The 27,856-nt window shown below is 45.3% G+C and overlaps 2 protein-coding genes and 2 long non-coding RNA genes across 4 annotated transcripts in view; 2 read left to right on the top strand and 2 right to left on the bottom strand.

Moving 5' to 3' along the window:
- Window positions 1–2: 2 nt before the first annotated feature.
- Window positions 3–7,241, top strand: PAQR9 (progestin and adipoQ receptor family member 9; the record flags this gene model as incomplete). Its single annotated transcript, XM_085298696.1, has 1 exon — window positions 3–7,241. A coding segment is annotated over one exon (1,050 nt), but the record flags the coding sequence as incomplete, so codon positions are not given.
- Window positions 7,242–10,209: 2,968 nt separating this feature from the next.
- Window positions 10,210–14,405, bottom strand: LOC146599444 (uncharacterized). The gene is made up of 3 exons (XR_014895002.1): window positions 14,342–14,405; window positions 10,387–10,454; window positions 10,210–10,295 (listed from the first exon to the last, which is right to left on the bottom strand). It is a non-coding gene; the product is annotated as an uncharacterized LOC146599444 (long non-coding RNA).
- A 1,263-nt stretch (window positions 14,406–15,668) lies between these two features.
- LOC146599443 (uncharacterized) lies at window positions 15,669–23,985 on the bottom strand. Its single transcript, XR_014895033.1, has 4 exons — window positions 23,694–23,985; window positions 22,573–22,934; window positions 20,583–20,677; window positions 15,669–15,890 (listed from the first exon to the last, which is right to left on the bottom strand). It is a non-coding gene; the product is annotated as an uncharacterized LOC146599443 (long non-coding RNA).
- Window positions 23,986–25,372: 1,387 nt separating this feature from the next.
- Window positions 25,373–27,856, top strand: part of PCOLCE2 (procollagen C-endopeptidase enhancer 2) — a 30,400-nt gene continuing 27,916 nt past the window's right edge. Inside the window, exons 1-2 of the mRNA XM_085298695.1 lie at window positions 25,373–25,384; window positions 26,259–26,455. Coding sequence (XP_085154821.1) covers window positions 25,373–25,384; window positions 26,259–26,455 — 209 coding nt within the window. The remainder of the gene's footprint in view (window positions 25,385–26,258; window positions 26,456–27,856) is intronic.

The following is a 27,856-nucleotide window of genomic DNA, read 5'->3' as shown; positions in this document are numbered from 1 at the left end:
GCGGCTCGCCGGCGGGCGAGGGGGCGGCGGCTCGGCCCGCCGCGCTGCTGCGCTGGGACGAGGTGCCCGACGACTTCGTGGAGTGCTTCATCCTGTCGGGCTACCGGCGGCTGCACTGCTCGGCGCAGGAGTGCCTCGCCTCCGTGCTGCAGCCCACCAACGAGACGCTCAACTTCTGGACGCACTTCATCCCRCTGCTGCTCTTCCTCAGCCGCTTCTGCCGCCTGCTGCTGCTGCGGGGCGCCGGGGACGTGCCCTTCCACCACCCGGCCCTGCTGCCCCTCTGGTGCTAYGCCTCGGGGGTGCTGCTCACCTTCGCCATGAGCTGCACGGCCCACGTCTTCAGCTGCCTCTCCCCGCGCCTCCGCGCCGCCTTCTTCTACCTGGACTACGCCTCCATCAGCTACTACGGCTTCGCCAGCACCGTGGCCTACTCCTACTACCTGCTGCCCGGGCTGAGCCTGCTGGACGCCGGCGCCATGAGCCGCTACGTGCAGCAGCAGCTGGGCTGGCAGCTGGACTGCAGCCTGCCCATCGCGGCGTACCGCGCCCTGGTGCTGCCCGTGGCGCTGGCGCTGGCGGTGGGCTGCACGGCCGCCTGCTGCCGCAGCCGCGCCGCCTGCTGCGCCTACCCCTTCGCCGTGCGCACCTTCGTCTTCGCCATGCCGCTCAGCATGGCCTGCCCCATCATGCTGGAGAGCCTCCTCTTCGACCTGCGCGCCCGCAATCCCACGCTCTTYGTCTACTTCTACCGGCGCTACTGTTGGCTGCTGGTGGCCGCCTTCTTCAACGTCAGCAAGATCCCCGAGCGGATCCAGCCRGGCCTCTTCGACATCGTGGGGCACAGCCACCAGCTCTTCCACATCTTCACCTTCCTCAGCATCTACGACCAGGTGCACTATGTGGAGGACGGGCTGGCCGCRTTCCTCAAGGCGCCCCCGGCCGCCCCCACCTACCTGGGCACCGTGGGCTACATGCTGCTCCTGATGCTCTGCCTGGCCATGGTGGTCCGCAGGTTCCTCAACATCACAGACCTCTGCAAGCAGGACTAGCCGGGCCGGCGACCCTCAGGCCAGTGGCCCTCAGCCTGGCCCTACCACATCTTGGAAATGCTGCGAAACCAGGAGCAAACGCACCTGTGGAAGAGCCCCGTCCCTTTTGTGGAGGCGACGCGACCATGGAGGAACTGCTCGTACTCTTTACTAGGCTACCAGGGGGAGCAAGCAAACGCTTACTGGTACGTTGCTGCTTTGGGTATAAGCTGAAATAATTTAGCTCGGCTACTAGGAAGACTGCATGGACTGTGAATGCCACTTAATAATTTCAGAACAATTAGGTTTAAATTAGCTCTGCGTGCATGTGTATATATATATATATATACTTACAGCTATATATTTATTAGCTATACAAATATATATATATATACATGAAGACACACTTGTGCAATGATTACTCATAGACTTTTAATCAATTCCTGTGTGAAATTTCCTGGCGGATTATGCACTGACATTCATCTTCCTCTGTGATACTGTAACAGGCCTTTACAGTCACATACTGGATTTTAAATGCACACAAATTGACAGCTGTGTATAGTTTTTAAGGTCTYGTAGCCTTTTCAGCCAGGGAACATTATAGATTTTACAGAGAGAGAAGGTAAAAACAGCTGTGAATTATGACRGAATTATCCGTTCGGGGAGACGCCGTAATTAGGCAGCGGTGAAGCTTGAGTGGTCGGTGTAGCCACTCAGGTACCAAAAGAAAACACAAGGATCTGCAAACCCACTGAAGCAGACGGGTCAGACTAGTCCGGGGGTGCGAGGGGATAAGGGCACTGCTTAACGGCACGGCTCCTCCCGCAGCATCTCAGAAACGTCTGGGCGGGCATGGGCAACGGGTAGCGAAGGGGTCCCGTTATCTCCGCCGGTGTGTCACCGCAGCCCCGCTCCCAGAGCGCTCCGTCCGACGCCAGATTCTCTGTCAGCCCTGGCAAGCTCAGCAGGGCTCCTGCGGGTGGAGAGACAGTGACTGATCCCTGAGGGCTCACCTGGGGCTTTAAGGGACCGTATGGGAGTGATTTCCGCCACCAGCTTSCACCGTCCTGCAGGTGACTGCGGAGCAGGGTCCTGCTGAGGGAGCGCGGCGGGCAGAGCCTGGCCCTAGGGGTACGGCGTGCTGGCACTTCGCCTCCTTCTCGGCCTTCGCCTGTCCCGATCAGCCCTGGCTGCAGCCGGGTGCCTTCAAGTCCTCTCTCAGCAGGTTTGGGGGGTGTCAAAGAGAAGAATTACGAGATATTTTCCAAAGCAGTATCTTTCTCACATGACAAACAGCTAACTGCAGACTTACCTTACTCCTCGTACTAAGAGAAACTTCTGTAAACCATATGCAGATTTTAAACAGGTGCATTTTGATTTTGTCTGACAGGCATGCAATAATATTACACAAGGGGATTACAACTTGGAGTTCGGGGGAGGGACTGCTTGTAGATCCCGTTCTCAAAACCAAGGGTGGTACTTCCTTCGGGAGCTCTGTGTCATACCACACAGCAACTCAGCGGCTCTTTAACTCTGCCTGTTTGTCCCTGTTGTGGAAATACATTTCCACTTGTATCTTTCCCATTTTCATGGATGCAGCATCTAACTCCAAATAAATATTTTGGGTCCAGTTCCATAGTCTTTTGTAAGAGAAAGCCCACCTCCTTTTAATAGGAATATAGGAAGGACTATAGCTAGGGCTTACAAGGTCATGTCCTTAATATGGGTCAGAATCACCACAGAAACTGATAATTGATGCATCCTGTACCAATGCCAGATCTGGCATCTGGCATCTAAAGAAAATTAGACCCACTTCATTTTATCTTTTGTCTCAACCCATTTTAACTATAATGGTTGGGACCTTGCAGATTCTCAGCAAATAATGAGAATGGCCTAACAGAAACACGTATTCTTTGCCAGCCACAATGCTGCTAATTCATCATTTGTGGCAGGGTCATTTACGGTCTCCTGAAGAGACTGGTTAAAATTGCAAAAATAGCTGGTCCCAAACTGTGGTCTCTGAGTTAGCACTGATGGTCCACAAAAAACAGCGTGGCCCTGTGTCTGTGCTTTGTTTGTGTTTGCTGATCTTCACTAAAAGAAAATGAAACTGTACATTACTTATTTTCATTAACTTTTGATATAATTACGGCATTGCTTTACTTAGCTGCCAAGAAAGCTGAAAATGATCTGCAAATCTAGGAAAGGAAGTTGGTTCATGAGACTGTCATTCACTGAAATTTGCTTTATATTGCGAGAAAAACCTGGAAACTCACATTACAAAACAATTGGATCAAGACATGCAAGCATTTCATGCCATGAATTTCCCCAGCTTCAAACAGAGGCCCAGATTTCTGAGAGGTGCTGTGTTCAAGTTAAAATAATAGAAGCATAATAGTTAGAGCCTAATGACCCATCCAAATTTCAAAAAACTAATTATTTAGAAATGATTTGCTTTGGAGATACCACTAGCATGTCCAGCCAGCAATTAAGAATTAAGAGAGAAATCAAAAAAGCTGGGGACAGCAATTCTCAGCACTGGAAGACTGCTAAGAAACAAGTAACAGTAAAAGCCAAATGTAAAAAAGGCCTTTAAAAATACTGTACAAAGAATTATATTTGTGCTTGTCAGTCACAATGCAGAGACATCCCAAGAGGCAATGTCAAAAAGGCTGTAGCTAACTTGTAAAAATACACTTGATATTTGCAGTTAGGCCACACCGGGTCGTCTATATATATCTCAATTACAGATAACAGTGTAAAGGTTGGATTGCAACCAACTGCAATTTTACTGGAATCTTACTGCTGTTAGTAAGGGTTGCCTGTGAGCCTCAGTCACGCTGCAGATTTGGTACCAGGATGTGGTATTAAGAATATTGCTTCATTTTAAATGTTTCCATTTGGCAAAACGTTGAGGCGTATGTATCAGCCTGAGCACTTTGTGGAATTATGTGTAAATGCTGGTTGCAAGCGCTGCTCTCTGAGCCACTGTAAGCAGGCTGTATGCATCAGGAGTGAATGGGTGCAGGGAGATATGATTAGTTCTTAGGAGTTCTTATTAATGTATGCTTGTCTGTTTGTTTAAAATGTGGCTACAAATTAAAAAGTTACAATGAGTGTGGAGAATACCTGGGGAAATGCTACTTGAGTGTCTGTATTTATTCAGTGACGGATGTGTACGTAGATAGTTGTTCCATATGCCATGTTCAATAGCCAGTCTTATAAATACAGACAGAACAAAGCTCAGTTAAAGAGGTTAAAAGTGGAACAAGACATATATAATTATAGTGCTTGAACTTGCTCTTGTAGAAGTGAATGTCAGCATTTGTGGCTTGTAAGGGAGCAGGTCCCTTTTCTCGTTTGAAAGTACACATGGATGAACATTCACAAGCACGTCCAGAGCTTAGACAGGAGGTCTGAACTGCACTGAACTGCAGAAGAGACACATAAGGAAATCTAGAAAACAAGCTTTTTGCATGAGTACCTGCCATAATATTTTTATTACCCGGATACTTGCCATGAGGTCTATACTGTGGTTAGGGAAGAGAGGATTATATAGCTCGGCTGGAAAAAGAAAAAGGCTTTTCAGCCTTTTTTGGGTCAACTCTGGGATAGGGGTGGTATGAGAGGTGGAGCAAAAGGGAGTGGCCTGGAATTTGTATGTGTTTTTGACCTTCAGAGTGACATACCTATGCCAGTGTGAACCGGCTGATGGGGCTAGCTTGCAGTGCTGGTGACACTGGGGACACTGACACTCCCCTCTGCAGTCAGCGTGTGCCTACAATTGCAGCCTACACATTGGCGTATAATGAATACTCCGAGGCTCCGGTCGCTTTGCAGTAACCTGTCGGCTTCAAGCTCGTCTTTGTGTAGGAGCGATGTACCTGGTCTGTAGTAATTACCCCGTGCTCCATGGTAGCACACTAGTTCTTCTTCTGCAGTATACCCATTTGAATGTCACTAGCCAGGACATCTGTGCAGCTCTGAGCTGTTCTGGTAGCAAGAGCGGAGTCTGCAGTCTGGAAACAAAGGAAGAGTTTCAATCTGCATGCTGCAATTGTAGAAATTTAGTAGTTAAACTAGAAACACTTGTTGCTTTTTGCTAATATGATAGTTTTGCTTAGTTGTTCAAGTGTCATGCTTATTATTTCTTTGCTGAATCCAGCTACTATGTTGTGTTTTTGTCAACAGTGCCCCTGCAGAAAATGAGAGTCTGAAAGTTTTACTTTATGTAAACTCTCTGAGGCAGCACATCCATAAGGTATTATTGCACTTAACTCATTTGATTTCCATCCACATGCCTTACAGAAGCAAGTCATACCTGTAGTAACTGCCCGCATTATACCGATTTTCGTTGCCTGTGGGAGTCAAAATGACCAAGTGGCTTGTAAGAAGCTGAGGAGTCAGGCACTCCTGGGATCTAATCCCTGCTTTGCCACTACCTGTTCTGTGATCTAGGGCAAGTTGTTTAAACTGTGTTCACTCTGAATGAACTTGATTCATGGAAATCACTGGAATTGTATCAGGGTCAAATCTGACCCTCTGTATTTCAGTTTCCTCATCTGTAAAATGGGGAGAATATACCTTACCTACCTCGCAGGGTTGCTCTAAAGATTAGCTAATGTTCGTGAAGCACTTAAAAATGCAAAGACCCTTCTAGGTGCTAAAAAGTATTACTGAACTGCGGCAGAGAGAATGTCATATTTTCCATAGCTCCTCATCTCCTAGAGAGAGGAACACGAATGTTTCTAGATTAAGAAATCTTGGGACAAACCCTCGTCTGTCACACTCTCAGAAGGTTCATGTCCTGCATCTTTGAAGTCAACGGCAACAGCTCCACTGGCTTCGGGAGAGGGCAGTCAAGTCCTAAACAGTAGTAAACAGGCTGACTAAATGCACAAGTGTCAGGAGTAAAGAGAAGACACACAGGAGTCTTAAGTACTTTTTGGAAATTGTCACGGGTGGTTTGTTTGCACCCAAAGGCGTTGTAGCCCTGACGGGAGGCCTGGTTGTTCCGTTAGCCATGGACTGTACTTACAGCTACTGTAACACCACGGAGCAACATTTCCCGTCAGTGTTTGTAAGACTAGGATTATGTCTCAACTGCCACTGTGAACATCTTATCAGAGTGAAAAGACCTTAAATAAACCAGGCTTTTAAATAAATATGTGTAATCACATTTGGGAACATAAACTTAGATTGATCAGACAACCAACCTTCTCTTTTCCCCTTTGACTTCCCAAAACCAACAATGTTGAGCCAATCCTGTTTCTCAGTGAAAACTGAACTTAGCTCTTTTCATCACATGTACGCTTCCTTTGACGTGGAGCCCTGACCAGTCCTCCAGTTAACCCACTCTGCCCCTCTCCTGCAGCAACTGGTATCAACAGCACCACTAAGTAGACAGCAATGCTTTTAAGAGCTTTTCTAACTGGCATCACTAGTAGAGCCAAAAAAAGAAAAAGACATGAAAGGGTTTGAGCAATTCATTAAGTCGAAGCCTCTAACCATTAGAAATTCTTCCTGTCCAAATACATTCCTAGCTTCTGTTACACACCCATAAGTCAGGGCTGCACAACTTCTATCACCCAACTTACAGCAGAGACTTTACCCTCTTCTGCTCAGGTGAGATGGAAGATGCAGAGATGTCACATACACTGTCACATACAGACCTCTATTCAAAACATTTCAAGTGAAACAAAATTAAATTATTTTCTCAACTTGTTTAGTCAGAGGCTGCTTCATTCCATTGAATTCAGTAACAAATTAATGACTGATTAAATGGAAGCAGCCTTTTGCTCAAAAAACCTCTATAAGGAAACACCACCAGGAGACTTCTGCTTTCAGGGCAATTGCTTCATGGCTGGTCACATGCAGAATCCAGAGGCTCCTTATGTCAGGCTTCGCTGTTGCAGGTGAATGCCTCAGGATTTGCAGTTGTAGCTGGGGGTTAACAATATGGAGAAATAAATAATTTACAGCAAGTCAAATTTTTCCGTCTGCTAGAGATTCAAGCACGCGTTAGTAAGAGGTATCACATTTAAGGGTCTGTGCATGCAATGAACAAAAAGCGTGAATTTTGTTTGTTTCTGTTGGGGGTTTTATGGAATTTACTCTTTGTAAACTTTTGGATGCTGACATGTATATGTAATGACTATGCATTTTTAGCAAAAAAGGTGTGAGCTATAAATAAAGTTGTTTCTGAGTTCATTTTTGTAGAAATACATTTATAAAGTTTTTTCATTTTTTAACATAACTTAGTGTGACACTTGTAGTTATCTTCAACCTTAGATGTTGCTAGCATAATTACAGGAACTTCCAACTCTTGTGTAAGGCTGYTGTTATGTTTGAAAACACTGTATCACAGCACAAGACTGTTTTATTGCCTTTTTAAAGTAATTAAATAGCATTACATTGCCTTTTAGYTCTCCAACACTTATGCTAACCAATCCATGGTAGAAATCACGTTACACTTCAGAAATTCACAACTTTAATATGGTGTAAGGAGGCCAGTGTCTCTGCTTACCGTGATCATTGAAACATTCTGGAACTGGTAGCAACCCCTATGTCAAGAATCACAGCTACATACTGACTGCAGAATGAAGACATTTATTTGGCATCATTTTGGCAGACTGGGAGCATTCCAAGTGGCAGAACATGTTTGTGAGTCCAGGTGTGCATTTAAATACTTTGATAAATCAGAACCGAAAAGTACTCCATGAACTGTAATTATATGAAGTGTCTGCTTTAAGCATTCTATCTCAAAATTCAGCAGGACACTATTAGTCCAACATAACTGCATGCACCTCCTAATATTGTTAGCAGGCTGACCACCTGATGCAAGATCTTTTGCAATCTAGAGATTAGAGCGTTTGGGATACGAACACGCAGGATGTATAAAAAGCCAGAGTGGGCCTGCACAGCGGGTCATCAGTGACAAACTGTAGGCTCTTTTAGTTGAGGTTAGTCAAAATCCTTCAAAAGTTCTACGATTCTTTAGAGCTCCCCATATGRAAATCTTTCTTATTTGCACAGTTTGTACATCTTATTTGAAATACGGTAACAATGATGTCAAGTATTTGATGAGCTCAGCAAAAATTTCCATTACCATCTTACAAATAAACAAATGCTTCAAAAGACTGCATGCTGCAGTTGTATTATTGGTAGGCTCCGGATCAGGCTGTCAGACATTTGTATGCTGAAAGAAAATCCCAGAAAACGTACAGAGCCAGTAAGGATGGCAAAATATTGAGCAGAATGGGAAACAACAAAAGTCACTGCTAGARCAGGTTATTTATTGAGGTTAGTATCCTTCAGCAGGGATTGCTCCATATTTTTTCTGATAACAAACTGGAAATCTGAAGGCAATCTGCATTTTGTTACCATAATTTCTCTGACAAATGGCCCTAAATGTTAGGACAGTGTATTTGCAGAAGAGCAAAGGGTCATCTGATATACAGCTTTGACCTTCAGATTTTAATCTGTCAATATGATTGTAAGATAATGTATGAGGAGTAGAATCTATGAGTGGAGATGAACTTCATTAAAAAAAAGAAAAAAAGCTGGAAAACAGGGAAAAACAAATCAGTGTTAACCCTAAGTGACAATCTTGGTAACCCAAGACTAAGTCTTGGTTTCAGCAGTGAGAGCCCCCAGGGCAGACGCTAGAAATGCACTTCTCTGCATCCGAAAGCCGCCTATTACAAGGCAGATTTCTTATCAAGAGGAGCAGTGCACTTACGTTAATGGAGGGCTGGAGCTCTCTCTTGCCAGGGAGCACAGCCTTTGGGGATATGATATATACTTTGCAGGGGAATGGCAACAGTAGTATCACATACTCCTTCTGGAGATTAAACAGTTTTATAGAGTTCATTCGCTAATTTGAGTCTGGCCTGTACCAAAGATCCGGTGCTTTTGTGTCCCTCATGAGTGCTGAAATATGAAAATACATTTTTTCCTAATTTGCTAGGAAAGATCTACCCTGTTTCACTCTTCTCTGTTGTCCTGAGGAACCAGGCAGTGCCATAGTTAGCTTGCCACCATTCACTTCCATTTTTCACCCTCTGTATGCAGAACTCTCTGCATGCCCAGTCCCGGGCTATGCGTTCAGTCACTAGCGTCCCAGATCTCAGCTTGCCTTGTTTGGAAAGACAACTTTGAAGTGTCAGCTGGATGGATAATGAGCAGCAATATCAGAAGCACTCAGAAAAAGATAAAGAGAGAAGGATAAACARGTCGCTGGGACAGCATCTCTGATACCTTTGCACAAACACACATCCTCTCTTTTAGCATCCCAGGTTTAGCAAAGCTCACGARCACATGCTTAACCCTGGTGTCCGCATACATTTATCTTTGTTCATTCACGAGGATGACCTTTTCCCCGTGTTTAAGCRTTGTACAGAACCGGAGCCCTAATGAGCAGGCAGAGCCAACGAGACGCTGCCAGGARAGTTTGGCCCAGCAAGCTGTGCTGCTCGGCCAGGAGGCAGGGTCCTACCAGACACCGAGGGCTGGCCAAGCACTCTGTGCGGGGCTCATGTCCCYGCCTCTGCCTTAGGCCTTTAAAACATCCTCCTTCCAGACCATTATCTGCAATATTTTAATACGAAACAAAGAGCAAAATAAATACATGAAAAGTGGAAATGCACCAACTTAGTCATGAAATAAAACTGCAAATTTTCCCGCTGTGACAATTACAATAACAAAACATTGTTTCTTGTAGTCTAGTAGAAAAYGATAGCTTGTAGGAAATCAGTTTGGAACAACAGTCATATTTACTGAACACGACAAACTGCATTCAGTAGCTAAAGTGGTTTAAAATGATGTTTTTTCCTACAATGTTATTTTATTAGACACATTCAAAGATTCACAGAAGTCAAATATTCTGTGTAGCTACTCTTGTCCTCAGCAATAGAGCATGTTCCTTCAAACTACAAATATTCCACTCCAACAGAAGTTACCACACCTTTTAAATTTAGGCATAGCTTGGACAATAAAAAAGAATTGGAYTTAACTTATTTCAGTGAAATATAGGGAATCCAGAGACTATACAAATGGAAAGCCTGCTCAAATTCAATATTCAGRTTGTACCATTAAGATCACATAAAGTCAAGACAAACTTCATCACTCAGCAGCARTAATACCTCAGAGGGAGTATGTATGTTAGGATTAGCTTCCACTCACATTGTCAGCAATCCGAAGGATATAGTGAATGGAAAATAAATAGTACATACGTGCATTACACATGAGCTGTGATGAGTACTCCTGTATGCAAAAACAAGGCTGTATTTCTTACCTGGTAAATATGTTCAGACAGCAATCAGTTATGAGAAAGGTTTTACACCGCTCTACATACCATGGCTGAAGTCTGTAGGTGTCATCAATGGTCCAATTTGCAAGGCTTCCTACAATTTTTATATTTTACTTACAAAAAAAGAAAGAAAGAAAAATTAATCTCATAGAATTGACAAGATTTGTTGATTTTTCTGGCAAACTTGTTGCAGAGATCTACACACCACGAGTGAGCGGGTGAACTTAAGCACACTGCAAAGCGAAGCAGTCGCTGCTTTCCCCTCTGAACGCCCTGCGGCTGCCTCCCCGCTCGCCGAGCCGAGCTTGCCGAAGCCCCCAGGGAATCTGGCCGGCTGCGCCRTGCACCAGCTGTGGCTCATCCGCTGCGTAAAGTACTGGGCCTTCACCTAGCCATATTAAATGCAGTTTATTGATATTTTGAAATGTACACGAGGAATGTAATGCAGTGAATTCAGCAAACGTGCAGATATAGCCAATAAATACGCTTTTCAGGTACTGGAAGCGTTGTGATTTCTAGCATCAGTGCCAGGGCAGGACTGCCAGACGTGCCCCAGATATGAGTGACTTCCAGCTTATTCCTCAACATTAAGCACTCCTTTTTAAAAAACAAAATAAAATTAAAAAGGCAGTTCAGTCACCCAATATCACATGAATGAAAYGGTAAGTGAAGTCCCGGGGTGAAAACTTTGCCCGTGTGCTGTTGCAGGCCAGGAGCAGCTGGGCAGTCGGAGCCACTCGTGAGCGAGACTCGGAAAGCAGGGCCGGAGGCTGGCGCGGGGCATCCCGGCTGGCAGCGAGCCCGGCCCGCTCCCGGCGGGGTGCGGCGCGGCGCGGGGTGCACAGCGGCGCAGCGGGGCTCCGCCGCTGGGCTCGGCGCTACCCCGTTTAAGAGAACAAACCAGAATTTCCGAAGGCGCCAGTCGGCACGCTAAAATCCCGGAGCTGGGCTGAATCGTTGCACGGCCCCCGCCAGAGATCGGAAGAGCCGAAGCACGCTCCGCGGGCACTGAGCACCCTCGGCTCACGGGGACCCCGGCCGGCCGTGGAGCCCCGCGCCGCCCGAGGACGGGCCTCTCCCGGCGAGCGCCGCGCGCCCCGTCTTCGGGGAGAAGCTGCCCGATAGCTTGCCAGGCTGGCGAAAATAATGCCCGCGAGGCAGCTGCGCGGTGGTGCCACCCCTGACGAAGAGCRGCGCTGTTCTGCAGGGGGTGACGCCCGCCTCTTAGGCATTCCTGCGCTCAGACGGGGAGCGCGAGTCAGTCGGAGCYCGAGCGCGTGTCTTGCCACGCTGACATTTTAGTTAAACCCTAAAATAAGTCTRTCTTAAGTTTTCTTTACCATATACATGCTATAGTGGATCCAGACTAACATACGTGTTGGATTTACCTATCAGTTCAACAGGAGCATATGCTAAACCATCTGAGAAACCAAAGGCGCAATCTGCCAGACAGTTTTRGGACGTATCCTCTTGTGCAGGATTTCATCGACCGGCACCTGGAGGGCCGTGAGGTAAAGTGCTTGCAGATCATCGCTTCAGAAACAGCTCCTTGCGATCCCACAGCTTTCTAAGGGATTTCTCAGGACACGCAGAGAGCAAGGGAGCGAGACCGGCCACAGCACCTGCTGATCCAGCCCATCAGGCAGCCAAACCCGGCCGGCCGCGAGGGGTTCCCTTCGCCGGCCACCAGCACTGCACGGCTGCCCCGCGGGAGCTGCGTTGGTCCCTGCTTCATGCCAAGGCTGTTTTTCTTCTGCCRCTCATTTTCCAGTTGATCCATGTTAACGCAGCCTAACCGCTATGTCCTCAGTTAATGCTTGCAATGCACATACATTTGATGCTACAGCTGCAGATCGGTATCAACAAAAAGCACTAAAAAGTCCTTTCTGAAATATTACAGTCCTCTTTTTGGCTCTAGCCTTGCAACRTCAACCAAAATATTGTAGCAGTGTTAGGATTCAGCTCCTGCTTGCTGGTTAAGTAGCCTTTTCCCCTCCTTCTTCCCCTGCACAGTACACGCGCTACCCGCTGGGCTGGCTGTGCTGCTGGCAACGTAGAGCTGAGACAAGTCTGGTGCTCGGTGACAGGCAGACGCCGGCTCTCGGCTTGCTGTGCGCTTTGAGCTCTCCGGCAGAGCTCTGGCTCGCTCTGGACCRTGACCGTGCAGGTGTGCGAAACACAAGTGTTTTCCTATCCCGTCCTCCGCCTCTGAGTAAGTGCATCTGGGCATGGGCACGGGCACAAGCGAGAGCAGCCTGGACCATCAGCCACCAGACCACCTCTGCAGCCCCCACTGGAGCGGGGATACAAGGGAGCCTGATTCAYAGCTGCTTTCTCATCTAACACGGACATACGGGAACCTGTTTTACAGCAAGAGCTCCTGTGCTAGCTTCCCGTGATCCCTGCCTCTTGTGCYGGCAGGAGCAGTGCAAGCCAGCGGCAGGGACACAGATCTAGCATCAAATTGAAGTGTTTTCAAATTTTATTGCTGTGCTATTTTCTTCCCTTCAAATGTTTTCCCTGGCTATTTATTTCTCTATACTTCCTAATCTAATTCACTCAGTTACCATCTTCTCTTTTCAGATTCGAAGCCTGAAGCCCTGTTCTTTAGTTCTGTTTTTTCAGGACAAGCTGAGCACTGACAACGGTCTAGAATATGGGTGGAAATTCTCCAAGTCAAGGTGGAGCAGGATGCAAGACTGCCAGTGCAATATATATATATGCAGTATATATATATGGCAGTGCCAGACCCATGCCTCAGCCCGGGGCTTGTTACTGCTCCATGCGGTGTTGTCACACAGATGAGACGTACAACTCATCTCCTGTGAGGTCCTTCCTGGAATTCCTCCTGGAATGCTTCACTAGAGTAAAGTGCATTGGCCCTGCTATCTGAGTGAAATTACACTTAGCTTTCTGCTAGAAGAATATAAATCTGTCTTCTTCGGACAGCCATCCTGACAGTCTTCTCTTCCGGTCATGCACCACTTGTTGCATTAGCACTGAACAAGACTAAATGGCTCTAAATCCCACTGGCAGGATGGTCAAAATGTAGTGACATGCAATCATGTCTGTACATTGAGTTGAATCCAGTAACRACATTATAATCAATTCAGTCTGACAACCCAGTGAAAACTGARGATACTTACGTCTCATGCAGCCCATCTACAGATAAAGCTCTTCTGGATGTTTCAGATGCATTACATATATTAAATCTGCACATAACCTACCGACACACAAAATATCCTTGAGAATGAAATTTAAAATTCTGAAGAATTTGCTTTGGTAATAGCAAGATTTGTTGTATTTTCTCATCAGATTATGTTCTTAGGATATCAGTCACAGCTTCTTCGTCAATAAATTCTGCAGAACTGAACACGACCGATCGATTTGCAAGTCTGGTCAGTGAGAACGTGCAGGCCTGGCCATATTTTCTGACAACAATTGCAGCGATTCGCTCTCATCTAAGGGTGTGAGAAATGTTCCGCAGTAAGATCTCTATCATTTATGCCCAATGTCAAACATAGGAGGCTTCTAATAATAGAATCGCTCCAATCTGTCCAGTTATTCCAACCGTGGATCTGCCACAGGAAGCATCTTATGAGATTATAGCTAATGCAGTAAACAGTGACTTAATACTCTTTCTAGTGCCTTGGTAAGAACAGAAGGGTTTCACGTGATGGACAGTTTTCTGATCTGCAACACTCTCTTAGAGGGTTTAGCAGGATGCGTTTCAGTGAAATATTTACAATTCCTCTCTCACAAATTATCACAGCATGCACTAAACTCTGCTGTTTTTATAAGGCCCTTTATAAATAGGAAAGATAACTATTAACAGAGTATGCTGATGCTAAGTCTCAAATTTCAAATTTCACTTAGAAATGTGTTTACAAAGATTTTTAATATATAATGGGAATATAATGGAGGAAATAAGAATGTAATGGGGAAATACAATTTTCCCCACATTGTCACTTAAAGAATTTTGTTCAAAATTCTCACGTGCCTTTAAATTACTTGCAGGCAGAGATCAAGTCTCAGAAGTATCAGTTTCTTTTGGACTAGCTGTTAACAAAATAAAATAAAAATAAAAYATTTTATGAGAAGCTGCTGCTCAGTTTTGACTACTGTGGGTAATACTCCAGATGACTCTAATTCTCTTGTCCAGATGGCGTTATAGTGCAATATTCTGACTAAYGTGGATTTGAATAGTTATCTCAGATCCACACAGAATTAAAGCCAGGATCATGCAGATACCCAGAGCACAGAACTGTGGGGAGGTGGGGGGGCTACAGCCAGGTCAAAGAACAAACTCAGATTTATTTGCAAAACTGCGGAGTTTTGCAGATACACCACCCACATGTTGCAGAACAGGGCAAGGAGAGGAGTTTGCTCCCTGCAAGCACTTGCCCAGTGACTGCCAGTTTAAGGGCTGCCCTGACCTCGGCAAGGCAGTGGCTCACTATGCTCATTGCCCAAGGCAACGCGCCCGCATCTCCTTAGCCAAAAACGTGTTTCCTGATCTGAGCTGGTTTTCTGGACAGTGCTGTGGAGCACCCAGCAGAGCAACTAGAGGAACAGAGAAATGATGCTTCACCCCAAAATGAACTGGTCTCCTAAACTTGCTCACTGCATTTCTGCAGAGATTGCAGCCTGGAATTAGCTTGTTCTGCCTTCCAGATTGCAAAACACACTACCTTCAGAGAAAATACATACAGTTGAGCCTCMATTTCTTCTAAATAACACCAGGAAAATTGTGTTTCTCTGCCTCAAGGATTTTGGTAAGGTAATGAAGAGGAGCTGGAGATATCTGAAAGACCCCAGTGGGAGCTGTGTGCCAATTTCACACTGACTTTCAATAGGAATGTAGTGCTGGAGCAGTATGTTAGCGTCCAGGTTTAGGACCATCGCAACTGTCTCTGTCTCTCTTTCACAGAGTATCTGATCTCTTACCAGAGAAAAGAGCCTAACTGAGATACTAACCTAATCCAGACAGAAAAGATGTCATCACAACCAGTAACTCTACATTTCCTTTCAATGACTAAAAGTACTAATACCTTTTTGTTTGTTCATTTGTAATAACACAAGCTTTGCTCATCTCTAGCTCAGAATCTGGATAAGGGCATTGATATACTCTCCAAGCTGTTTTTCCATGTTGAAATTTTTCTATCATATTATCTGCCTCTTGTCTAAATCTTAATATGGATTCTGCACCAATTCTTACTTGCTCATCTTGTTGTATCAGGTATATATATCAAGTTCAGTGCAGTTCCTGATGCTCTGTCATTCTCTTTTCATCTGCCAGAGCCTGTGTAATATTTAACTCCTTACCTTTGAGTGTTCACCACCGTCTCACTTGCTGGATTCAATGTCTTGTTGACAGCTGCTTGGGCCTTTTGTAGTTTTTACGTAGGACATACAGGCACAGGAATCAGGTTTGCCTTCTCCRTCTCTAAGTTTCAAGACAGATTTCTCTGCTTTCACAGCAGCTTTCTTTCAAAAGTTTATCTGAAAATCTTTTATCCAAGATTGTTTTGGAATCCTTATCATCTTACCTGAAAATATAGATTTTAAAGGTTAAAGGTAATTGTACTGCGGTTAACAATTTCTTTCCAGAGGTCAGCCAATACTATGCTTTAATTATACTGTCCCCTGAAAGACCTTCCGTGCTCTGTGAAGAATGTCTGTTTTGTGAAGGTTGTTATATTGGTAAAACATATGAGTAACAAAAAAGGATATGACTCCAAGGTTACTGTAATGTGAATGTATCACACAGTTTACATCTGGGATTTGAAAACCCACTTTCAGACAGTTCTGGGTTTGGTGACTAGAGCTGTAACCTCTCAGCTCTTTCGAGCCTTCTCTGAGSCAGAAGTGGTGAGTTTCTAATTCACAGTGCCAATGCTTGCCAGCGAGGCGGACAAGCCAGTCGGGGAGACACACGGGGTGAAACTCGCTGCTTGGGAGCCCTGAGGAAAGCTCCTAATTTAATTTCTCTGTTTTGATGGCTTAAGTGAGTAGTCTCAGGCAGACTTGGATAGTTCGCTGGGGTGACTGTCCCAGGGCAGATCCACTGCATGGCCAGATGCCACGCACCACAGGCCTCCAAGTATTTCTGGGGCTGACTCATGCAACTGGGAGAGGGTGGACAGAGGTGGACCAGAGATGGTGTTTCGGTGTTTGCACCATCCCCTCCGCTGCCCGCACCCAGCGTCTCCCCGCACCGAGCTGGCAGAGCAGAGCACRGCAGCCGGCTTGGGCTGCAGCACTCAGCTTCATGCTCCGTAATGACCATCTCTCCGGCTCAGGGCACACCTCGATTTGCTGTGCCCAGTGAGGAGAGGCCACCTGCCAGCTCCTCGCTGGCCCCTGCCTCTCTAGGACCTCAGTACAGGGTCGGCCTGGGCCAAGCAGAGAAATAACACCTGCGTCCTCTTCGTCTGCTAGCTGTGCTGACCCSACCACCCACCACTGTAGCAGCCAGGCTGACGGGTCCCACTGCGGACTCACAGCTGGAAAACCTGGAACCTTTTCAGCCTTTTCAGAGCAGTGGCATGAGAATTTCACACCTAGAGCAGCTATTCAGGATCCGGTTTCATACAGGTAGGAGCATAAGATAAAGAAGTCYTCTTTGCATCAAATAGAGTTACAGTGTAAGGCTCAACAACAGCCTGAAGGTCTCTCTTAGCATGGCAAGGAGGCCACGACTCCAGCTACCCGTGACAAGTTTTGTTAGAAAATAAGCCCCTCTGAACTTTCTGAAGATCTTGGTTATACATTTTTGTATCTTTGAAGAAGCCTCGCTCCAGCTCCAGCAAGTGCTGGCACAGTGGTCTGCCTTCTTAAGCACAAATCCCATCCATACAACAACTTCCTACAAAATCTGCTTGGCACATTCCACTTTTGGGGCCAGATATCATAATTTTGCTATTCTTTTTATTAGATTCCCATCTTACATCTATTTCTGTTCTGTATTTGCCATCAGGAGACTTCTGTCTTGTGACTCAAGACAAATTTGTGAACAAACCATCAGGAACATATCGTCCTTGTGTCAGTTATAGTGCCTATACGCAAAATGTCTCTCCAGGGTTCAGCCTTTAGCAAAATGTGCGTATTGGAAAAAAAAATCCCAAAGATCCTTTGGAAGTGTTTGGGCTTTTTGTGAGTTCTCCAGCGTTAACTCCTAYGACGGGCAAGGAAATGTTAGCAAACTGCGTCATACTGTCCGATTCACGACTCGAGATTAAGTGATAGCAGCTGTCCTCAGCCTGCGCTTAGCTTACAGTTTGCTCCGTGTGTTTCAGCCCTGAATAAGGATTTGTTTGCCTGAAGCGTTCTCTATCTTTGTGGCTGGTCAACAGAAAAACCCATCTCTGCCTCCGAACCTGTCCTTGCCGGCTGCCCGCGGCCATCGCCCCGCGGAAGCGCCGCACGGCTGCGGCCGGCAGGCAGGCAGGCRGGTCTCCAGCGCTCCCCGCTCCTGCCAGGCACAAACCACCACAGAGCAGCACCTCCCGGAGACAGAGCTGCTTGCGCACATACCAGCACCGTTCCTCCTCCCATCGATGTCAACGGAGCAAGGACAGAGCCAAGGGGTTATGGGACGCTAAGACCTTAAAATATGCTCTGTGTGACTTCTGTTTTAAGAGCTGCTTTGCTTTGGAGGGTGCAAGGTCTGCTCACTTAACACGAGGAGCAAGGCCTGTCTCAGAGATGTGGGAGAACACCTATTCACCTAACAGCTTTGCTAGTTCAGGAATAATCTGTAAATTATTTAAGAGTTTGTTTAAACTGTTGTTAACGACACCTGGCAGACTTCTGGCAAACACATTATCGTTTCTTTAGCCTTCCTCACTCCCGTAAGGGGGTTCAGCGGGGGGCTCCTCGCTTCTCCTGTTGACTCTGTTCTACTCTGTATAAATAATTAAACATTCACCAGCTCTAACACCCCCACCCTCCCCAGGAGAGCTGCTGAACCACCAAACTAGAGCATTGTCTTCTTCTCTCACCAGCTGGCTCCATGAATATTTAAGTATATTATACAAAGTGGAACTGTTCTCTCTTAAAATCTGTGGATTCAGTTCCTCTCAAACACAGGCAGGAATTARACTTGGATTTTGTGGGGTGTATGCTGACTTCATAAGGTAACACCAGTATGATCTTCCCTTTCTTTTTTGACTTTACACATTCATTTATTTGACTATTTTGACCAGCAGTTACACACAAACACAYGTTTAGGGTTAAATGGAATAGTTCGTATCAAACTAAATTGAGTTTTTTGACATCTTTTCATTTATAAATATGAAAAAAAWTTATTCAGCTCTTAGGAGCTGAGATTTTCCCTCCTGTCCACGTATTCACTTCACTGCAAAGCCAGGAGTCAATTATTAGCCCAAATAACTTAGAAAGTCATTACCCATAGTMTATTATTTATCTACACTGGTTCCATTATTTCTATGCTTACTGTCTGAGTTTAGTCAGAGTTCAGGTTCTGAAACGTAGATAAAATTTGCTTTCTACTTAAAAAGCTGTGAATTGTATCTGTTCTCACTGACTGAAGGGTTTCTGTGAAAGAGAGAGTAACTTGGGAATTCATGCCCTGGAAAAACTTTATTTCTATGGGCTGGAAAACATTCAATTAATCTACTGAAGAAACAGGCAAAAGCAAGGTTACTCTGATGCCCCCTTGCTGTTCTAGGTTGTGATTCATAATACCTGCTTGCATTATTCCAACAGATACTGGGGGTTTTACATGAATTATTTTTACCAGTAATACTTGCAACAATTCAGTAAGCTGTTATCTATCTTATAGCCAATCTGACATCCAACACACAGTTAAGGTCTGTTCAATCCAATAGTTTTATATTTCTCTTCTCTGGACTTGAAATTTGGGTGTGAAATGTTTTACCCAAAATCAAATGTTCTTTTTACAAAATTTAACAGCTTATTTTTAACTGTTGGGCAAACAATACAAGTTCGTTATGGTTTTGGACTCCTGTGCTTCTAACARCTACGGAGTTTGCATTCACATTTTGATGGTGTTTAGACCAGCATCATCCCTTCTGGGTACACATGTGCTTTTACTGTGGCCAAAGGTTTAACATGCATATTAATATTTTGAGGGCAGCTGAAGTACAAATTAAACCAAAACAGACAAACTGGGATCAGGAGAGGAGTGGAATGGATTGCTAAACTACGACTTTGAATTTGAACAGTAGATTTAACTCCTGATCTTCATATTCTTAATATAAAGTATCAGAGGAATTCTGAAACAAAATCAAATTGTCAGAATTAATCTAGAACACAACTAGGATGCCGTATGATCGAAAGTCCTATTCGAAGAAYTTGATTAGTGTTTGGATCCAGTCTCTGACAATTTTGTTATAGCTATAGCCCTCTGGATAAGCCTTGCATTAGAGCTTGGCTAGGAATGTATTTAAGGGTCTTCCCTGCTTTACAAAATGGCAGAAGTGACATAGAAATTTCTAAAATAATAATCCAGAGCAGGTCAGAGACATAGCAGAAGCCCTGGAAGATATACTGAGCTTAGAATCCAGTTAGTTTAACTAAAAGCATTTGAATTTCATTTACATTTAAAACAGAAAAACAGTATGTAAGAAGAGACAATGGGGTTAATAGCACCAGAAGCTGATTAGGGTCCATAGAAGCATCCCTTCACTGCAGGGAAAACTGCAGCCATAGGAGGGCGATTGCCAAGAGCCAGTCCAGGAAACATTTTAGGTGTATTTAGGATAGTGTCAAGGCAGAGAGATGTGTCAGCAAGTTTAAGAGCCTAAGAACTGAGAGCTGAGAACTAGAAACCTGAAAGCAGAGCTGTTTCGCTGGATAGATGGTATAATAATCATGAGCTATTTGTTGCCYTTATAACTCAGGGTCCATATACCATTATTCCTCTCATTCCTTTTCAGGAGCATAGATACCTAATATCAYGTGTTGGTAACTTTAGCTATTTCCAGGCTAGAATTACAGCAAGGAATTCCCTCCTACTGGACACCGCGCAGAATAATTATTACGAGCGCATTGCAGTACATCTGGAAATGTGAGGGAGCGCTGTCTCGGCACACCACAGGCAAAKTACTTCACCTCTTACAGAACGACAGCAGGCACACAGCAGGAACACACGAGCCTGATTAGCCTTTTGTGTACATGCTAAAAGCCAGGCACAACTTTCTGGAGGTGGAAGGAGCAAATTGCAAAACAGGTAATAGAAATCTAAAAATACTTACCAATTCTTATAAAGTATGTTGATGTCCTTATTCAAAGATACCAGATATCTGCCAGAAAATGTATGTGGTGGAGTCAGGCATCCTTGAGTCCTTTCCTGCAAGGATTAAGAAAAAGCTTGACTGTAATCTCCATAACGAGCCCCCAAAACAGGCCTAGACTCTGTAATGACTGTTCTCCTCTCAAAGTAGCCTTTCAAAAAGTAAGCTGAAGCATTTAAACATAAAGACTCTTCCAAAATGATTCCCTGTGTCCAACTTGTCTGTTTCCAAACTGAAGAAAGTATAGTTTAGGAGTGGTAAAATTAGATGACAAAATATTATCAGACTCAGCTCAGCCTTTATTTTGTTTGCTGGATATGGGAAATATATCCTCAGAGACTGTTAAAACCAAAACAGTCGGGTTTCTTGAAAAAAAAAATAAATAACTCTTAAAATACAGAAAACATAAACGGCCATTTGATCCTGGCCTTATACTGTAGTTTGTAAGAGTGCAATAGGACAGTCGTATGACTGCACAGGAGCTTCATGCAATTGTTTCAGTGAAACACTAAAACAACCAAAGCATTTTTATGTCAAGTACATATCTAATTTTAACCTATGTTGCTGTTTCTTTAATGCTTTTCCAGTTTTTATGTTACTTTTATGATACATTTTCTAAACAAAACTGCTACTCTGTGGAAACCTCTGGACTTGGCTGCCCAGACTCCGGGGGGAATCCCTTATTTGGTGTTCAGATGTGTTGCTCTGCAATACAATGCTGAGCCCAAAACTGACAATGACTTTTTGAAAAATATATTAAGTAATAATGATTCTGTGAAAATCATTATGCAGCAACATAATAGATCCCAGATGTGTTTAAAAAACATAATACTACGCTAAAGTCTAAATTCTGGCTCAGAACGCCTGTGTGCATCTCCCAAGACGGTAATTCTGTATTTAGAGAAAGTAAACATACCATGGTGATACACATGGCAGATAGCTGAGTTTCTGCCAGTGAAAAAATCTGGCTCCAATTTTATGTTCCCTGATAGCTGTACTCTGAAGGGAAGGAGGCCACAGGGACTCCCTTGCTTGGACCTGCCCAGCCCTGGTACAATTTATTGTTGTGCAGGAACAGTTCTAGCTTACAGCAGCCGTGCAAYATCCCCCTTCTTGCTAAAGAGTCTGCACTCCACACAGCAAATAAGCACAGCAGAGGGCATAGCACAAACAGCAAGAGCTGTTCAGTGCATCTCTTTGAATCATCAAATACGATGTCGTACCTGGCAGGGAATGGCTGCATCAACATGGCAGGAAAACAAGTGCAGGAATGATTAGGTCCAAGGGTAATTTCCCTGCGCTCTCCCACCTCTCATTGCACAGGCTGTCATTTCATTTGCACATTTTGTGAAGGGCTCATTCCTCATTGTCCCCTTCCCTACAGGTTATGGTATTYGGGAAGAAGAACATGATTTCTTTTATCAGTRRAATAAGGAAAACAATATTGTAGTAGGCTGAACTAAAATTTTTCACAGCACTYCTCCTCCTAAGAACAATTTGCACTMGATAAATTAGATCAAATTATTCTCCTTTATACATACAGGTTTATAAATAAGAGTAATGGAAGGAGATCCAGGAAGAGCCATATAATTGTAGAGAAATCACACAACCACAGGGCTTAGTTCTGCTCTCCAACCTGTGTTTCCAGAAACAGTATATTGTAAACAGTAAACTGTAAAATTACAAATGTGAAACTGCACCATGATATTCAGGCCACCGGTAGCAGCTTTATGCAATAGCAGTATGCCTGGCAGCAATCACATCTGATATTCTTTTGCAAATCAGTATTTTTCAGCCGCAGTGCACTGAGATCAGCCACTGATAACTGTGGGTGGCTGCTTCAAGCAGCTATGATTTGTGTGATCTGATCGCACAAGTACAGTTCACCTGTTTGACTAAATGATTGGCCAAAGTCTAAAAAGAAACTGAAGCTGAGTGCTTTAATACAAACCTGCTTATATGTAACAGCAGAGAGTTAAAGCACAAGACGTGGACAGTTGCTTTGCTCACAGCTTYAGCCTTCCTTTTGACAGCATTCTCCCCCAAAACACTGTAAGCCTCAAAGGGATTTCTCTGGAGCGCCCTTGACGCCTCTTCCAACTTCCCTCTGTTTGCCCCTGCATGTGCAGTCCCTGACGAAGCCTCTTGCTGCACGCTCATCTCTTCCGAGGGGACTCAGGCGCTTTGCCTCCAGACCCCGGTGCCTCTCGCGGGGGACGGGCAGACGGCAGCGATCATCACCAGGCCCTTAGCACCACCCGGAGCGTCCTGCAACGGCAGYGGGACAACGCCACAGCCTCGCTTGCCTCCTTCCTGCAGATCAGAGGTGAGATTAAAAGTTGTTGGTAGTGGTGGTGGTACTGTTGAGGGAAGCGGATGGTATTTTGCTGAATATTGTCCAAAATAGCCACTCTTTTCATTTCTCTACTTATAAACCAGGGTCCACTCTAAATCTCCAGAAATTTATAGACTGAGGCATAGATTATTCTTATTTTTAGATGAGGACAAGGGATCCAAGGATGATCTTTTACATATCCCTTATCAGATTAATTCTATTTTGTATGTAGAAACAGAAAGTCTTATTCTGTCCACTTTTGTGGCAAGACATCATTTTCTAATTCCTATTTCCTTCGCAAGCACAAGCATAATTAATCGTCTTGCATTTATTTCTGGCATCTCCTAAAGAAAAGGGAACCTGCTGTGGCGGTTTTTTTTCATAACTTCATCTGCTCGAACACCCGCTGCTACAGATTGCCTGCAGCCTGGGAGAGTGAGCSGCCGCTTGGCTTCTGGAGCTCCCTGGGGGAGCAGAGCCTCTCGTGGCCCTTGAGGACCMCGTGCCCCCCGGGCTGGGGCTGGCGGTGCCCCACGGAGGCTGCAGCCCCGAGCCTCCCCCCTGCCCTGCGTCCCAGGTACGCGCAGGCAGCGCAGGGCCTTCTGCTCCCCAGTTTACGCTCCTGCTCCTTTCATGTACTGACCATTTCCCTCGGACTGATGTCTTAAAAGGCACTATGAGGTGGATCGCTCCTACTTAAAAACCTTCTTTTGGAACCATTTGCCTGATTTCTTTACCTGCTGCGTGATACGGTGGTTATAACCGTGTGCTCTCGATTAATGGACTCTGGGAYGCTTCACTGGAGATGTTGAAACAATCCTTTAGGAGGCTGGTACGGTGGTGGAGTGTCTGTCCACAACGTGATGAATCTTGCAAACACCCTGCCTGACAGCGGGCGCTATGGTTAAAAACTGAACTCTCTTTGGTTACAGGAATACTTGCAGTTTAGGAGCAGTAGTCTAATTTATCGTTGGTATGTTATGATAACAACCAATACAACTAATTATAAACCAGCTCCATTTTCCTTAATCTTTTTTCCCTTTTCTTTCTCTCTCTCTCTCTCTTTTTTTTTTTGTCATGATGGCAAATAAGCAACTGCCTTTGAACAACAGGAGGTAAAACATTTCAAAAAGCCAAATGATCGGGTACCTCCCTGTGTCCCTCTAAGGAGGGCAGGCAAGTCGCACCTCCCCTGGCATCAGAACTGCCCAAATCAACAAATAGAAGAAGCAGAAGGCAGTTCAGAAAAGCCACACCAAAAAACGGTACCACTTTTAYGACTAATACATCACATCTGGTCTCTCTGCTGAATGATAGTATGAATTACGAACCATTGCAACAATATTAAAAATGTCATTCCTTGAGGCAAAGCCAGCAAAGACACAAAAAGTGTTAAGGAACGTAAGCTCAGAGCAGTGGTGTGGGAGCACTGTCAATGCTGTATTTGCATTTGGTATCTCAATGTTAAAAGAAAAGCAAGGGAGGGGGAGGTTTATGAGTCATCCCAGCTATTTTTTATACAAATCCAGAAACTGCATTATCATTTGATAAATGAACGGAGAGTGAAGCTTGAAGTACAAAAACAAAGAAGAGTGGGATTTCCTTCTCGAGGACGGCTGTGGGCTCAGCAGGTTTCCCAGTGCACAGCAGCCCCCAAAGCCAGCTGACAYCCTGGGATAGCGGAGGAGGAAATTTAGTAGTTGCATACAATCTTAATGTGTCTTTTGGTTTCTTCTTCCTTTCTGGTTGTGTAATTAACAATCAAGATTTTGGTGCTTAAGACCACATCAAAATAAATAAAGAGCTGTTGCTGGTAACATTTGCATAAGCTTAAATTCAAGTAATTTCACACTGTCAGAAGAACAGGACTTGTACAGAACCACTAAGTCTTACATCTTCTGACACAATACTAGGGATTTTATACAGATGACTGTATAAAGCAGATCTTCTGCCTGAAAACTGGAGCATAAATAGTCGGAAACTAGTCCTTTGGGGTGGAGTTCATTTTCAGGCAGATCAGCAGGCTGCCGCAGTGGCTGCTCAGCCACTGTTATTAAATTTGCCACCAGGGAGATGGCAGGGATGCATGGCTGAACGGGGAAAGAGAGGAGCACGTGGCTACCTGCAGCTCATGAACTTGCACCCCCCCGCACACCATCACTGCCGAGTCTTGGGAAGGCCTCTGTAAATGGCAAATTGCTCTTCAGCACAACGCTGCTTTGCAACGAGAGCGCTCCACTTCACTTCAACAGTTGTTTCATTTTCAGCCCAACAAGGCTAAATTTGCAGATACTCATTAGAAAACTTATTTCTTGTTGCCTTTGTATACAAAATATCTTTCTTCAATAACTGATAATGCGAAGCTCTTCCTGCTGAATCGCTAGCTGAGTCCAGGACAGTCCAACAACAGCAGCTGATGAGAGAAAAGGTAACTCGGATTCAACACTTCTGTTAGTCCATGATAGGAGACAATCCCGCCCCAGGACAGCGGCCAGTTTTTATAATTACTATGTCACCAGTTCCATAGTTCAGATGATAAATACTTACTGCTATGGAGTCATCATCCCAAGCTTGTAGGGATACACCTAACAAAAACTAATTTTTTGTCTRCCTTCAAAAGGGAACAACATGAAAAAAATAAAGTTTTTCATAATGCAAAGAGTCAAAGGTTAGAAATTTTTCAGCTACATAAATATATGTACATGTACACATACTCTTTGCTTATGCAACTCTACTATTTTTGTCATCTAACCTATGCATCATTTATACAAAGCATACATACACAAGGCAGCATATTAAGAATGCATGAGACTATAAATCTGCCATCTTCTATTTCTAAGCTTGAAATCTACATGACTTCAGTTGTATACATTTTCTACGTACAATCCCTAAATGTGCCTTACATATTTTTATCCTGCAAAGACTGAGACTTTAAAAGATGCTGATGCAGCAGCTTCCTGACTTTTTAAAAATGAAGCATTGCCAGTTTATGAAAGGGTTTATTTGATTTAGTTGCCTGCAGCAGCAGGGGACTGGGCTTGATGAAGAAGAAAGGTCATTCCCATTCCTGTGTTTCCAACAGATATTAATTTAGTTTCAGATTAATGTCAATACTAACACTTTTATTTATAGGTAGCTGCTTACTGACCTTTTACTTTTCCGTCACTTCAGCAGCCATCGGTGGAAGCCAGCCAGACGTCTCTGGTTTAGTTCATGGATGAATTGTTTGTAGCAACACCATTTACATTCAGTAAATACAGTTTTATTTAGACTGAGTGCCTCGTTTGCAGTCTGTAATTTAGCGTGTGCTCCAGGACAGCCGATGCCAGCTGCGCAGCGCTGCGGCTGTTCCCACGCCTGCCCGAGCGAGGAGCAGGCAGGGCACGGCGAAGGCACCGGCGGCGGGCAGCGGGCTGCGGCGGGTCCTTCTGCGCCTGGACTGTCTCATCAGCCCTGGATTTTCACTTTCCCTGAACAGATCTGGAGGTCTCCTCGGGTGGTAAGGAACAACCTGTTAGCATATTAGCTATCTGAACAGTTAATGTTCAGAACTAACTTTAGAAGAGGTTAATCCTGCAGCAACCGCATCTTAACACAGGTTCTTGAAAATGCAACCCTAAATGCGTGCAGAAAAACACCGTTGTAACTAGCAGAACTAGCAGCCTTCGGCAGCAGTTTTGCTCAGAGCCCAACTATTCAGTGGATATAGGGACTGAAATACTTTCTCATTTCTAAATAGTGGGTCTCTTCTTAGGCTTCAGAAATGCCGACAGCAGGCGAGCAGCAGCAGGGAGGGTGCGCGTCTGTGGTGTGGAGATTACACAACTTTCCACAGCGTGTATTGACTTCCATYGCTAACATTTTTGTGAGCATTAAATTGCCTTCCAGACTAAAATCAATATACACAGTGGTAGTTGTTAACCTTTTGGCTACTAACCAGGTAACTAGCGGGTTACACACTAAGTAACTTTCTTCTTTTTGGCCTAATTTCCCATTTCTGTCACTTCCAGTCAGATCCAAGCACAGCGCAAATATTCCCTCATCTCTGCTCTGACCATGCCACAGTCACTAACTGTCCCCAGGACCCATCCTGTGGGCTGGGCTCCCACAGCACGGCTTGTCCCGGCATCAGCCCTCTGGCCGGGGCCGAGACACCCGCCTGTGCCCCACGCRGCCCCGCAAAGCCCGCGCGCCCCACGGCCTGCCCACGCCGCGCTGCGGGGAGCACCCTCTTCAGCGCCCTCATGCCCAGCGCTTCGTCGACGCCCTGCGAGCGGGACTGCCCTTCTGCAGGAATGGGAATGTCAAGTGCTTAACAGCTAAGTTAAAAGTAAGGAAACAGGCTCGTATCCCGCCTTGCTAACCGCCACTGAAGTCCCTCMTGTGAATTGCTGGCTGTTTCCTCCGGTCTCTGCAGCAGCACAGGGCAGAGCAGGTCCCTGCCCAGGCACCGGTGGCTCCTGCAAGCCGGGGGTGTGGGAGGCAGCGGCGAACGCAAGACACAGCCAGGCTTTTCTTCGAACGATCCTAGACAGGTAAATCATTATTTATGGACGTGACAAGCTACATGTCACCATCTAGCAGCTCTAGCAACGTGGCTTCAGCAAACGTTTTCTGAAACGGCAAGTTTTCTCACATACAGCATGGATATTGACTTAATTTTTTTTACTTTCCTCAGTCCACCAGCCCTGGCCCCAAATCCTACCGAGGCACAGACACCGCGCCGCATTCCTGCGAGCTCTGCGGCTGCTCTTCCCGAAGCAGAGCCACCGGGACGGCTCCGGGCTGCCAGCTGCCCGGCACGCCGAGGCGCTCCCAGCCTGCTTTAAGCGCAGAGCAGCTCCCAAAGCCGCGTCGCCGCAGCCGTGCGCGGCCGCGCAGCCGGTGACCCGGCTCCTGC

Source organism: Rhea americana, unplaced genomic scaffold (assembly GCF_003343005.1).
Source record: "Rhea americana isolate MKP2758 unplaced genomic scaffold, rheAme1 scaffold_14, whole genome shotgun sequence".
Lineage (NCBI taxonomy): Eukaryota > Metazoa > Chordata > Aves > Rheiformes > Rheidae > Rhea > Rhea americana.
This window is presented reverse-complemented; position numbering and strand designations above follow the sequence as displayed.